Below are 13950 nucleotides of genomic sequence, written 5' to 3' on the forward strand. Positions count from 1 at the left end.
AAGGCCAAGGATCACCAGCAGGTCACACACACCACAAGCTAGGAGACAGGCATGGTACAGATTCACAAACAGAATGAATCCCCTCTGTTTGCATCTTGATTTCGGGCTTCTGGCCTCCAGAATTAAATGCTTCAAGCGCATTTCTGTTGCTTTAAGCCACCCAGTTTGTGGTGATTTGTTTAGTGGCCCTAGAAAACCATAATATGGGGCCATAAGGAACCCTGGCGATTGATGCTTTCTGAAATGATGTGGTTCCCTGGTAAGATGCAACAAATGACTTTTTACCTGTCCAGCTTTATAGGCAGTTTCTCATCCTCTCTGAACCTCAGCTTCCTCATTTGTGAAATGGAGATCATGGTACCCACCTCATACCACCAAGAAATCCTGCTAAGAGAATTTCTCCTTAGAAACTGGATGCAGAGAGCCTGGCATAGAATAAGTGTTCAGTAAATGTTACATCCTCTATTAAAGCACTACCTCTTCTTTGGAGCTTATTATTAATGACCTTGAGGGGAAACACTGTCATTTCTCAGAGCATTCATTCAGAATTATGTTGACCAGAGTCTGGAAGTAGTGAGAGGCAACCTCTAGGCATGACTTACTGTAAATCAGAATCAGTGAGTTCAAAGTGAAAGACGTCATCTTCCCCAGAAACCAGCTCCTCACTTCCCTGTTTTTGTTGCTCAGATGCAGATGACCCTGGCTCCTCTCACTCCTATTTCTAGCCCATTTTACCCAGTTGCTATATTTTCAAAACTTTTTTTGACCATGACCCAGGAGATGTTGATGTACATGTGAAACAAAAGCTTTATTGAAAAATACTTATACCAACAAGGACCTATTGTATAGCACAGGGGACGATACTCAATATTTTATAACAACCTATAATGGAAAAGAATCTGAAAATGAACTTTATATATATATATATATATAAACATTAAGAACATTATTATATATTATTACATATTTATGCACATAACATTTATATATATATATATATATCTGAATCACTTTGCTGTACACCTGAAGCTAACACAGCATTGTACATCAACTATACTTCAATAAAAAGAGAGAGAAAGGGACTTCCCTTGTGGTCCAGCAGTTAAGACTCCACACTTCCAATGCAGGAAGCACAGGTTCGATCCCTGATCAGGGAATGAAGATCCCATTTACTGTGTGGCGTGGTCAAAAATAAAATAAAATATTGATAAAAAAAGAGAAAAAATATTTATGTTCTTATGTAGGATGAACTTTGACACTTTCTATTTCAATGTGTGTGTGTGTTTCAGCTTTTAAAAAACTCCAATGTGTGTTTATTTGTTTGTAACAGTGGTCTGTTTTTAACCCACAGGACACTGGGTGGAGATGTCCAGTAAATGGTTAGATATGTAAAGGAGAGGACTGTGCTATGCCATAAAAAAAAATGACACTTTATCCCATGAGAATGTCTGGGCTGAGCCAGGGAGAGGGGTGGGTTGACGAGGGCGCAGGGAGTCCAGGAGAGAAGCTGGGAGCACCAGAACTGGGGTGAGTATTTGAATTCCCCAAAAGATGGAGAAGCGATATTTGGAGAGATTCAAAGGGAGACAGGACAAAGTCAAGTGAAAAAGGGGACAAAGGACACAGAGAATTTTGAGGTGGGTAAAGATTTTTTCTTTAATCTGGGTTAATTGGAACCACTAAATTGATATTAATTTCACAACTCACTACTGTGCGGTATCTTGCAGCTTAAAACATATGAAATTCTAGCAGCCTTACCTGCAAAATGTCTTTTTTAACCTCTCCATTGCCATGGCCACCCAAATCAGAATCTCCTTGTCTCCACTGGGCTCCTGCAACAACCCCTCCCCCTCCTGATTTCTCTGCTTTCTGTCAGCCTGACCCTGTCACTGTCCTTCACAGACATCCTCCCTGTCCAGACCCCAGTGCTGGCCAAACCTCCAGCTCCTGCCCTGTGGAGGGGCCTCACCCTGCTCTTCCAGGTCTTTCTCTCTGCTCAGCGCCAGGTACCCCCATGCTGCTTCTCCACATTCTTGATACATTCCTGGTTGTGGGTAGGTGGCAATGTTCCAGAAGGTGAACTCCTTATGGGAATCCCACTTCCCTTTACTAAGGGTTAAGAAGAGGATGACAGAGGTCAAGATGGTGGAATGGCATCACTGACTCAATGGATATGTGTTTGACCAAGCTACAGGAGATGGTGAAGGACAGGGAAGCCTGGCGTGTTGCAGTCCATGGGGTCCCAAAAAGTCAGACATGACTGAGGGAACAAACAACAACAAGGATTAAGATAAGGGTGGGTGTGCTGGACTTTCCTGGTGGTCCAGTGGTTAAAACTTTGTGCTTCCACTGCAGGGGGCTTCCCTGGTCATGGAACTAAGATTCCACAAGCCCTGTGCTGCTAAAAAAAATAAGTAAATAAGAGTGGGTGTAGTTCTGTTGGGGGACTAACAGGAAAGATTTTTATAGCCTGATAAAGAGTGGGAGTGATGTATGGGGGCGGAAGTGGCCACCTCCTCTTTCTTCTTGTGACTGTGATGTCAGGCGGGTGACGTCAGAGAAGCAACCATCTCTGCATGGACAGGCAGCACTGACAATGACCAGAACAGGCCTGGATGACATTGCGCAGCTGCAGGACCAACCCTGAAACTGCCTACCTTTGGTTCAGTGAGGGAATAACTGACCTTGTTTAAGGCACTTTGCGATCAGTATTCTGATACTTGCCACTGACCACTTCCTGATTAAGATACCCACTCAGGAGACAGTCCATGTGTTTTTTGTTTGTTTGCGTGCTTGCTTTTGTTTTTGTTTTTAATGTGGATGAATTGTAAAGTCTTTAGTGAATTTGTTACAATATTGCTTCTGTTTTATGTTTTGGTTCCTTGCCCCAAAGGCATGTGGAATCCTAGCTCCCTGACCAGGGATCAAACCTGCACCCCCTGCACTGGAAAGCAAAGTCATAACCACTGGACCACCAGGGAGGTCCCATGTCTCCTTATTTGCTCCTCTTTCCAAGATGATCTGGAAGCTACCAACCAGGATATACCAAAAAGTCATTCCTTGGGACCTTCCTGGTGGTGCAGTGGTGCCAATGCAGGGGACGTGTTTGATCTCTGGTCCAGAAAAATCCCACGTGCCCTGGAGCAACTAAACTCACGTGCCACATCTACTGAAGCCCGTGAGCCTAGAGCCTGTGCTTCACAACGAGAGAAGCCTGTGCCCTGCAACCCGCACAGGCCACAACTAGAGAAAGCCGCACAAAGCAATGAAGACCCAGCACAGCCAGAAGTAAGTAAAGCAGTGTGTACATATCGATCCCAAACAAAACAAAACAGAAAGGCATTTCTGTGGCTCAATAGCTCTCCTGGAGACAGAGGAGCTCAGTGGTTATGCTTAAACTTTGAGATCATTCACTCCTGTGTTTTAACCTGGTTTTAACCAGGCAAACCAGCAGTGTGAACCAGGGCAAGTGACATGACCTCTCCTTGCCTCCTCAGATCCTCCTAGAGTGCATGAGGGATTCGAACCATAATTATATCTGTTATGATATCCAGCACATAATTTAAATTCTTTCAAAATGAAAAACAGCATTCACACTTTGAGACCCAGAATCAGAATACTTGAACTGTATTATGTATGTATATATCAGTTTATTTATATAAGAATAGTCTTCTCTTCTGCAAAATAAAGCTCAAAATACCTACAAAGCAGTTGTCAAAATGAAATTATATGAGTGATTGGTAGATTATAAAATGTTATACAGTGAGTGAGGTTATTAATTGGACAATTGGTTATATAGGTTGAGATGAGATGTGGTTGTCTAAGAAATGATCTCAAGGGGAAATATCCAGATGCTTTATAAGACAATTATTTATGGAATTGATTTAGGTGAAACGAAAAGAAATGAAAGTCTTAGATTTTGAACTCAATTTAAAAACTCTAGTTCAATAGGGTTAGGTGTTCAAATCAGTGTTCAAATCAAAATGTCACCCAAATCCCTTCAACTGTAGCAATAACCTCTCACTCAGGGCTCCAGATAATGATGTAAAATGTAAACACTTAACTATCTTGTGTTTATTCAGGCTCTTCAGATTTCATAACTGGATTCTTCAACTCTCCAGATCCCTGGATGGTTTTATTTTATTCATAATACAAACTCCCATAAGCCGACTACCTTTGTAACGTGGCTCTCGACTCTACTCAAGTCATTCAACCAATATTTTTTATTGTAGAAAGGTACACATAAAATTCACCATTTTAACCATTTTGAAGTCTACAATTTAGTGGCATTCACCATGTTGTGCAGTCATCACCACGATCTAGTTCCAGAACATTTCTAACACCCTAAAAAAAGCCCTTGTCCACACTATTTAGCAGTCCCTCTTTGTCCTCCCTTCCCCAAACCCCAGGCAACCACAAGTCTGCTTCCTGTCTGAATGGATGTGCCTGTCTTGCACATTTCACACAAATGGATCAACCAATATTTTTCAGGCTCAGCACTGCTAGGCACCACGGGTTCAAAGATGAATATGACAATCTGCTCTTAAATGAGATCACTTCCAACTGGGATGAAAGAGAGTTTAAAAAATTAATGTACAATGGGATGTGATGATTATTGAAATAAAAGTATGAACATTGTGGGAAAACAGATGGGGGAGAAAAAGGATGTTGCAGACAGTTAAGATTTGCATCTGGGGGTGGGGGCAGGAGTTTGCCAGACCAGTGAGGGCTGGGCAGGAGGATGGAGTAGAAAAGAGGGAGCCGGAGCAGGACAGGAAGAGTGTGAGCAGGGCAACCCTAAGCATGTCACCACCCCAGGGCCTTTGCACTTGCTGTCCCCTTTTGCTGGGACCCTCTTCTTTCAGATGGGTGCCTAGCTGGCTTAACCGCTTCCTTTTCAGATCTTTGCTACAAAGTCACCTCCTCAGAGAGGACCTCCTTGGCCTCTCTATCAAAATAGAATCTTCCATATCCCTCTATCCCCTTACTCTGGTTGTTTTCCTTTATAGCATTTTCTGTCTCCCCCACTTGAAGGTAAGTTGCCCGAAGGCAGAGCCGTTTGCTTTCTTTATAACTGTACCCTCAGTACCTACACAACCGTACCTGCCACATAGTATGCAGCCTGTAAATATGTCCTGAGTAAATGAGCAAACCCTTTGGCAGTATGGCAGTTGGGAGTCCCTCTCAGCTCTGTACTGGTTGCTGGTGAAGACAAAGTGACATTGAACAGACAAATAAATAGGTGAAATCCATCAGATTCTTCTGTAGGACTGCTTGAATTTCAGCTGTTACACATGCCTGCCCATTATTTCTTTCCTTCAGAAAGGAAAACACTTCCAACAGGGATCTACTGCATAGTACAAGGAACCATACTCAATATTCTGTAATAATGTATAAGGGATGAGAATCTGGAAAAGAATATATATATAAATATATATACACATACATATACATATGAATAAATGAATTCCTGTGCTGTATGTTGTTATTGGCCTTCTCCAATGGCTCAGTGAGTAAAGAATCTGCCTGCAATGCAAAAGACACAGGAGTTTGATCCCTGGGTCAAGAAAACCCCCTGGAGGAGGAAATGACAACCCACTCCAGTGTTCCTGTCTGTAAAACCCCATGGACAGAGGAGCCTGGCGGTCTACAATCCATGGGGTGGCAAAGAGTTGGACACAATTGAACAATTCAGCACATGGTGTTGTTGTTTAGTCCCTCAGTCGTGTTTGACCAGGCTCCTCTGTCCCTGAGGTTTCCCAGGCAAGAACACTGGAGCGCGTTGCCCTTTCCTTCTCCAGGGGCCTTCCCAACCCAGAGATTGAACCCGTGTCTCCTGCATTGCAGGCGGATTCTTTACCACTGAGCCACCAGAGAAATCCCTATACTTCAATTTTTTTAAAAAGAAAGGAATATACTTTTGTGACCTCAAGTCCTCTCACTTTATTGCTTGCTATTTTTTTTAAGCCCACTTATTTCTTCATTTTTTTCACAAATATTTATTGAATCCTTGTTTTGTGGCAGACAGGTGCTGGGGGTACATTGGCGATGACTCTGTCTTCACAGATCTTGGATGACTGAGGGAAACCAGTGAGCACGTACAGCAGAGTTGGGTGCTTGATAATTCAGTGTTAAAGAGGGAAAAGGCTTTGCGTATAAAGTTACTCATTATAGTGCTATGTGTAACAGCAAAAAATCAGTCATGATCTATGTGTCCAAGAATAAGGAAATACATATACCCCATGGACTATTATAAAGCTATTAAAATGATGTCATGAAGCATCCATAGTAATATAAGATACACTGTAAAGAAAGTTTTAAAGGATAAACAATTATATGAAAAATATGGCCGCAATGATAAAAAGATGTATAAAAGACCAGAAGGAAATCCATGTAAATATTCATTATAGTAAATCTTGGTGATAGGACCGTTAAAAGAGCATTAGGTTGAACTGCATGACATTACTATTTTCATAAGTCAACTTTACACATTTCAACATAATATTTTGTTGCAAAGAGCTCAAGATGAACTTGGGTTTGAATCCCAGATCCAGTCCTTTGTATCATCCAGTATGCATCGTCTCAGTTGTGTAACGTTGGTTGGAAAAATTTATTTAGATTCTCTCTCAGGGCCTCAGTTGTCTCATCTGTAAAATGGGCATAAAAGTAGTCTACACCTCAGGGTTATATTGAAGAGGAAATGGAATAATAATGCCCATAAGGGGCCTGACATACAGCAATCCCTGAATAATGCCCTGAATAAATGGCCTCAAGTGTCGGTGGTGTTTTCTTTCTTCTTTATTATGTATTCCAATTTTCCTACAATTATAGTATTCAAATTCTGTATAACTAATAAACATAATTATTTAAAATTTCCAGGGAGTTGTGGTCTATCCCGTGGGGATCTTAAGCCCAGTCCAGGCCTGGGAATGTGGTTGAAGGCTTTCTTCCAGCCCTGTTGAGGCTGGGCTCAGCTAGAAAGAGACCTTGACCCTGGGAGCAGCACTGATGTTTGTGCTCTGAGGGACCCTGGGAGCTTTATTTACAGAGAACACTGTGTCCCAAGGCCCGACTGCCCTCTCACCCCAGCAGCTGCTGTATGGACTGAGCCGATAAGGGGGGCTGCCTCTGGCTGATCCCAGTGTTCCGCTGGGTCACAACTTCCTTTGGCACAGAGTTCTTCCCTTAGAAGCAGCTTCTGGCTCCTGAATGCAGAGCTGAGCTTGATTTTGATCATGTCCAACTCCCACAAGGGGGCTACAGAGTCTCTTCTTATGGCTTTGAAAAACGTTTGGAACTAGATAGCGGTGATGGTTGCACAGCATTGTGAATGGAATGAATGCCGTTGAATAGTGCATTTGAAAATGATTCAAATAGCCAACTTTATGGAGATTTTCATTGCAATTTTTTTAAAGTGGAAAAAAAATCCAGTTGTGGGAGGAAGACTAAAGGGAGAGAGGCTTGTCCTATGGGGTTTGGTGGTCACTACAATAGGAAAACTGGATGTAAACCCCGTTCCCACCCTTGCTGGCAATGACCTTGGGTACCTTAACGTCTCATCCTCCATGAGAGTAGCAAGCTGCCCTCAGATGGCTGTCGTGGGATGCAAATGTGATCAAATACTGTAAAACTCTCTAAAATAACACTCAATACTTTTAAATCAGAATTATCTCCCCTTCCCAAAGAGAGAAGGAAAGGAAGAAATTCATCACCAGAAGTATAACAATACTGGTTTTGGTTTGTTTCTTTTTTTGTTGTTTTAATTTGTTTTTTCTTGGCAAATCTTGAGGCTTGAAATTCTGTTTGTTTGTTTGTTTTAGTTAAAAAAATGTATTTTAATTAAAAAAAAGTTTGGCCAAGCCCTGCGGCATGTGGGATCTTAGTTCCCTGACCAGGGATCGAACCCATACCTGCCACAGGGGAAGCACAGAGTCCAAACCACTGGACTTCCAGGGAAGTGCCTTGAAATTCTGTTAACTGGAAACTTCCAGAAATAAGAAAGAGAGGAAACTAAAGGAACCTCTCAATATCTGGCTTCCACCGTGAAAGAGACGCTGTTTTTTCCCTTCAGTTGTTTTTTCATGGGACTTCCAGAGAGGGGATGCTGAGACTCAAGGTGCAAAGGAGGGCAGCTCAGTGGGACAAAAGTGCCCAAGAACCATCCCAACATCACCATTCTGCCCTGGCATTGTCCGTGGAGAAATGATGTCCTTGGCCTGTCCCCTATTTGTCCCCCTCTTCCCCCTTGCCGTGCCTTCATACCTTAGGTTGCCTTTCCCATCTTTCTCCTGGGAGATTTATTTCTGTCTCTTTTTCATGTAAAGCAGCGGAAATGAATCATCTTTGGGCCTGTTTGGTAAACAGTCTCTGACCCTTCTCTAGGCTCTCTCACTGGTTCCTCTGGAGATGTCCCTAGGCCAGGCAGCACCCCCACAGCCAAGACTGTCCTGGCTGGTTATTCTTGGTCATATTCCCCTCCCCCAGGGCCTGGAGGCCTGACCTCCTCCACCCTGGAGAAGATGGGAAATGACACAGAGCATTCCAACAGATGATCCCATGAGCTGCCCAGAGGCGAAGCAAGGGAGCCACTGAGTTTTGAGGGCTTTGTGTGCCAATGACCGTCTCAATGACCCTATTCGGTGATCTCTCGGTGATCTCTCGACCCTCATTTTACAGATGAGGAGTCCAAGGCTCTGAGAAGTGAAGGAACTTGCCCAAGGCCACACAGCTAGTAAGTGATAGAGCCAAGATTCAAAGTCTAGATTCCTGAATCCACTCCATTATACATGCTGCCTCACATGTTTGCATGCATATATGCATGCGTGATGAATTGGAGATGCTGGGAGGTCAGCTAGAAGATCAGCTGCAACCCACCAGGATGGAAACTGAAGATCTATGTGCATTAAGCCTTATGCTTATGACAGATAGGTGTTTGTATACAGAGGGAATGGCATGTGTGCACAGCGAGTGCCTTACCAGGAGTCTGTGCATCACTGAGGATGATGTCAAGGAGGGTCAGGAATGGGGAAGGGGGAGGGGGATTCATGAAATGCCCAGATTCAAGACCACCTAAACCCTGCCCACACTTTAAGTGATGAACATTCTCAGATAAAAGTGCCCAGTGGTATCCCATTGGTAAAGCCTCACTTCCTGGGGAACACAGTCAAATAACTATTTATTGAACTTCTAAAACTGTGCAGGTGCTGTTTCTAGGAGGTGTGTGGGATACAGAAGTAAAACTTCTGACATCAAACTAGTGTGTGGCGGAAGTTGGGGAAGAATTAACATAAATATATAAATAACTGTGATGCAAAGTTGGTTGAAAGCTCTCAGGGCCAAAAGGAGAAATGGATCCTATAAGGGCCAGTATTCTAGCAAGGCCAGAAGCTGGAGAGATCACTCCAAGCTAGCTAAGTATCAAGGAGGGCTTCCTGAGGAGGTGGCATTTAACATCTCTATGTCTTTAAGTAGATGTAGGATCTACATTGATATTTCCTACTAGCTCAGCTGGTAAAGAATCCACCTGCAATGCAGGAGAGCCCAATTCCTGGGTAGGGAAGATCCCCTGGAGAAGGGAATGGCTACCCACTGCAGTATTCTTGGGCTTCCCTGGTGGCTCAGTCGGCAAAGAATCCATCTGCAATGCGGGAGACTTGGGTTCAGTCTCTGGGCTTTCCCCTGGAGGAGGACATGGCAATCCACTCCAGTATTCTTGTCTGGAGAATCCCCATGGACAGAGGAGCCTGGCGGGCTACGGTCCATGAGGTCGCAGAGTCGGACACGACTGAGTGACTAAGTAAGCACTGCACAGGACCAACATCAGGAGAATACCTTAACAGAAGTTAGAACCTTTCTAGTTTTCCCAGGGACGGGGGAGCCTGGTGGACTTCCGTCTATGGGGTCGCACAGAGTTGGACACGACTGAAGCGACTTAGCAGCAGCAGTCTTCCAAGGACATATGTCCTCATTCTCCCTTTACAGAGGCGAAAATTGAGGCCCAGAGCGGTTGATCAGGTTGTCCACAGTCACAACGCTAGCCGGTGATAGGCCAGGATTTGATCAGCGGCCAGAGTGAGCGACTCCGAGCCCTGCGCTGAGTCCCTCCCTGACTGGTGCGGCCTTAGAGAGGAACGCGATCCTCGCAGCTGGGGGGCAAACTGGACGCGCCGGGGGCGGGGCGGAAAGCCCAGAATGGGCGGGGCTTAATGCCCGGGGGCGGGGCTGGCGGCGAGGTCTTGGCTGCAGGCGCTGAAGCTGCTTCCCGCTCCACCTGCGGGCAAGCGAGCCGGCTATGGGCTGCCGCGTACCGAGGGGCTGCCGGGCTGAGCCCTGAGCCCGCCGGGGCCGGCCATGGGCGACCGCGAGCGCAACAAGAAGCGGCTGCTGGAGCTGCTCCAGGCGGCGGGCACCGGCAACGCGTACTGCGCAGACTGCGGGGCGGCAGGTAAGGTCGCGGTGGCGCATGTAGCCCGGTAGTCTGGGCCGGCCAGCGGCCCGCGGGTCCCGTCCCCTGCCTCCAGACCCAGGCGGGTCCCAGACACCCGCGCACGACTCTTATGTCACCTTCGGACCCGGGCCCCCGACAGACCTCTCCTCGGCCAGTACTGCCCCTACTGGAAGCTGGGCCCCCTGACCTGCCCCCTCTGGACCTCGACACTAGATCCCAGCCCCGGGTGCCCTGCCCATTCTACTCACCTCCCTCTGCCAGACACCCTGCCTACTCGGACCACGGTCCTTGACCTCTTCTTCTCGGACCCAGCCCCTTCCCCCACGCTCGGATCCAAACATCCCACACACCACGGTTCCCAGACCCCGGACCCAGGTCTCCCCGGATGGTCCAGTGTCCCCTCCCGCGCCTCGGACGTCCCCGGGGTTCTGTGCTCTCAGACCCGGCGTACGCCAAGGGACTCTGACCCACCTTCCCAGCCGCAGCTCCCGGCGTCGAGTTGCGGGTCCGTCCTTCCGCGCTCTCCTCTCAGTTCCCCGAAGTGCTGTCACTTCCACTTCGCGCCGCCTCAGCCTCTCGCTCTCCATCCCCCGGACTCCTTCCAAGATCTTCATTCTGGCCGCCGCCGCAGCCGCGTCAGGGCCAAGTGGGCGGACCAGAGGGTTTCATGCTGGTATCTTAGATCGCGCAAGGCGGGGAGGTCGAGAGAGAAGGCGTGGGCTGTTGGTACCTGCCAAGCCCTTGCCTCTCCTGGCGCCCCTAGCCTAGCCCTGGTTTCTTCAGCCAGCTCTTCACCCGCTCCCCACCCTGCCCTCTCACCCCGCAGATCCCGACTGGGCCTCTTACAAGCTGGGCATCTTTATCTGTCTGAACTGCTCCGGAGTCCACCGCAACTTTCCAGACATCAGCAAAGTGAAATCCGTCAGACTTGACTTCTGGGACGACAGTATCGTGGAGGTAGCAAGGGGTGCATGTGGAGAACCTTTGAACAGGAGCCTGCTTCCGTTCTCCAGGGAAGGAAACTGAGGCCGAGAGAGGGGCAGTAAGGAGCCAGTTAGAGTTGCCTTAGACAGAGGCCCTGAGTTCAAATCCTAGCTCCATCGCTTACTTATTTACAAGCTGTGAGGTCCGGAGCCTGCTATTTAACACTAGCTGTGGGCCCTTTCCACACATGTATTATAAATATACCACTATCCTTTCACGGGGCTGCTATGAGGATTAAATGCTGACTCAATGCAGGTACAAAGTAAATAGTCAATTAACAGCTGCTGTTCTTAGTAGCTGAAGTCCTGGACCAGAACAGAAGTATCCTGATTCATGGTCCATAGGCCTTCTCCAGTCCCCCTAGCCAGGGAGGGAGCCACCTCGTTCTCCTGATCTCCAGAGATGGAGAACACTTTCAGCGTGGATGATGACACCATTCTGGCCAGAAAACCTTCAGAGAGCAGGCAGTCCTAAACTGGGCTGGCTGAGGATTTCAAGGACTACGGGGGAAGCAGACCCATGTTTTCTGCGTACCCCTGTCTGTGCCAGGCACTGTGCTAGACCACTGGGCTCGATGCTTTATTCATTCACTCATTACTGTAAGCCTGCATTTGCTGGCTGTAGGAGAGAGCAGTGAAGATAAAGTCTCTACTTACATGGAGCTTACATTCTAGTGCAGGAGAAAGACCAGAAACCGGCATATAAACCTGAAGGTCGTTTCTTTGTGCCTCATCACTCCCCTGTTATGGGCTTCCCTGGTGGCTCAGTGGAAAAGAACCTGCCTGCCAATGCAGGAGACATGGGTTCGATCCTTGGGTTGGGAAGATCCCCTGGAGAAGGAAATGGCAACCCACTCCAGTGTTCTTGCCTGGGAAATCCCATGGACAGAAGAGCCTGGTGCGCTACAATCCAGGGGGTCACAAAGAGTTGGATACTACTGAAGCAACTTAGCACTTAGCACTCCCTGGTTATAGCTTCTTCATCTTTGCAGGTGAGATCCCTGAAGCTCAGGGGGTTAAGTGTAGCCCAGTGGGAACCCTGCTCTATGGAGACTCATAGCCCATGCAAATCCTGCGACACAGCCCAGTGGCCAGTGGGGAAGGGAAGAATAGGGTTCACTCTTTCCAAGAGACGTGGATTAAAAATGGGCTGTTTTTTCCGCATGTGTCCCCAGCCCAGATATGCCCCTGATGTCACTGAGTGCTGACTGATGGCCAGGGCCACTCCTGACACATATGCATTCCCCTGGGTCTCTCTGGTGCGATCTTCCTGACCCACATACGCTATGGGGTGGAGCACTGAAGTGCTCCCTCCTCCAGTTCCATCTATCTCCTACGGACTTGCAAGGACTACTGCTGGTGGTCCTGGCCATCTGTGGAGGGCAGTGGAGAAAGTACATGAGCTTTGGAGTTAGGCGGGTCTGGGTTCAAATTCCAGCTCTCCACTGACTAGCTGTGTCACCTTGGGAAAGTCGCCTAACCTCTCTGAGCCTTGGTGTCCTCGCCTTATAACAGGGACAGTAATATTACAGTGATTGAGGGGATCAAATGGAATAATGTGGGAGAGCTGTAAAGTGCTATGCCTGTATGAGGCATGGTTGTTACATTGTTCCAGGCTGGGACTTCTGAGCATCACGTGTGACCAAGCTGGGTTGGGGGAAATGTCAAACTCCAGGAGGAGTGTCTCCTGACTCAGCCTAGGAGCCAGTGAGAACAGTGGCCTTCTGGGTAGATTGTGGTTTCGTTTCACATTTTTTCAAGTTCTAACATTACCCCAAGTTGCTGTTGTCTTGCAGTTTATGACCCACAACGGGAACCTCCGAGTGAAGGCCAAGTACGAAGCCAGAGTCCCTGCATTCTACTATATCCCCCAGGCCAACGACTGCATGTGAGTGGGTGATTTCCTGGTCCCACCCACTCCCACCGCTACCCCATCTCCAGTGCCTTTGTCTCTGACAGTCTTTTCTGTGGACCTGCCCAGCAGGTGGAGCCAGGAGAGCATTTGGTACATGAGAACACACAGACCTCTGTAGGGCCCTCTCTACCTTCGAAGCTTGGGTCATCACCTCCCTTCTCTGGGACTCAGTTTCCTGGACTCATCTGTGAAATGGGACATCTGCTTTAGTTTCTGTCCCTTTGCCTTGATGTTCTCATAGCCTGCAGGTGATGACTAACTTGATTAACAAGAGTAATGCCAGTATTCTAGCAGAATCAATGTGCTTCAGCTACTTTGCATGGAATCTTGTGCCCAGAGCTGTCCCACCTAAGCTCAGCATAGCTCCAAGGCAGCTGCTTAGGCCCCAGATCCCCAAATAATAACCATAGAAATACTTGTAGCTACTGATATTTGTTGAGCTTTACTTTGTATCAGGCCCTGTGTTAAATGCTTGTGTGCGTTAATTTTCGTTCTCTCAACAACTCTATGAGATCATATTGCACTATCCGCACCATATAGATGAAAAACTTGAGGCTGATAGAGGCAGAGCTGGGACTAGCCCATCTGACACCAGGGCCTTCATG

The 13950-nt window shown here is 47.1% G+C and overlaps 1 protein-coding gene across 2 annotated transcripts in view; it reads left to right on the plus strand.

The window, feature by feature from the left end:
- Positions 1-10216: 10216 nt before the first annotated feature.
- ADAP2 (ArfGAP with dual PH domains 2) overlaps positions 10217-13950 on the plus strand; it is a 28142-nt gene continuing 24408 nt past the window's right edge. The window contains exons 1-3 of one of the 2 annotated variants that reach the window (XM_006059400.4): positions 10217-10444; positions 11274-11404; positions 13227-13318. In XM_006059400.4, the coding sequence (XP_006059462.1) occupies positions 10351-10444; positions 11274-11404; positions 13227-13318 (317 nt within the window). In that variant the 5' untranslated portion in view covers positions 10217-10350. Of the gene's footprint in view, positions 10445-11273; positions 11405-13209; positions 13319-13950 lie in introns of those variants that run through there. The other variant, XM_025281045.3, reaches the window with a different exon arrangement.

This window comes from Bubalus bubalis, chromosome 3, assembly GCF_019923935.1.
Source record: "Bubalus bubalis isolate 160015118507 breed Murrah chromosome 3, NDDB_SH_1, whole genome shotgun sequence".
NCBI lineage: Eukaryota > Metazoa > Chordata > Mammalia > Artiodactyla > Bovidae > Bubalus > Bubalus bubalis.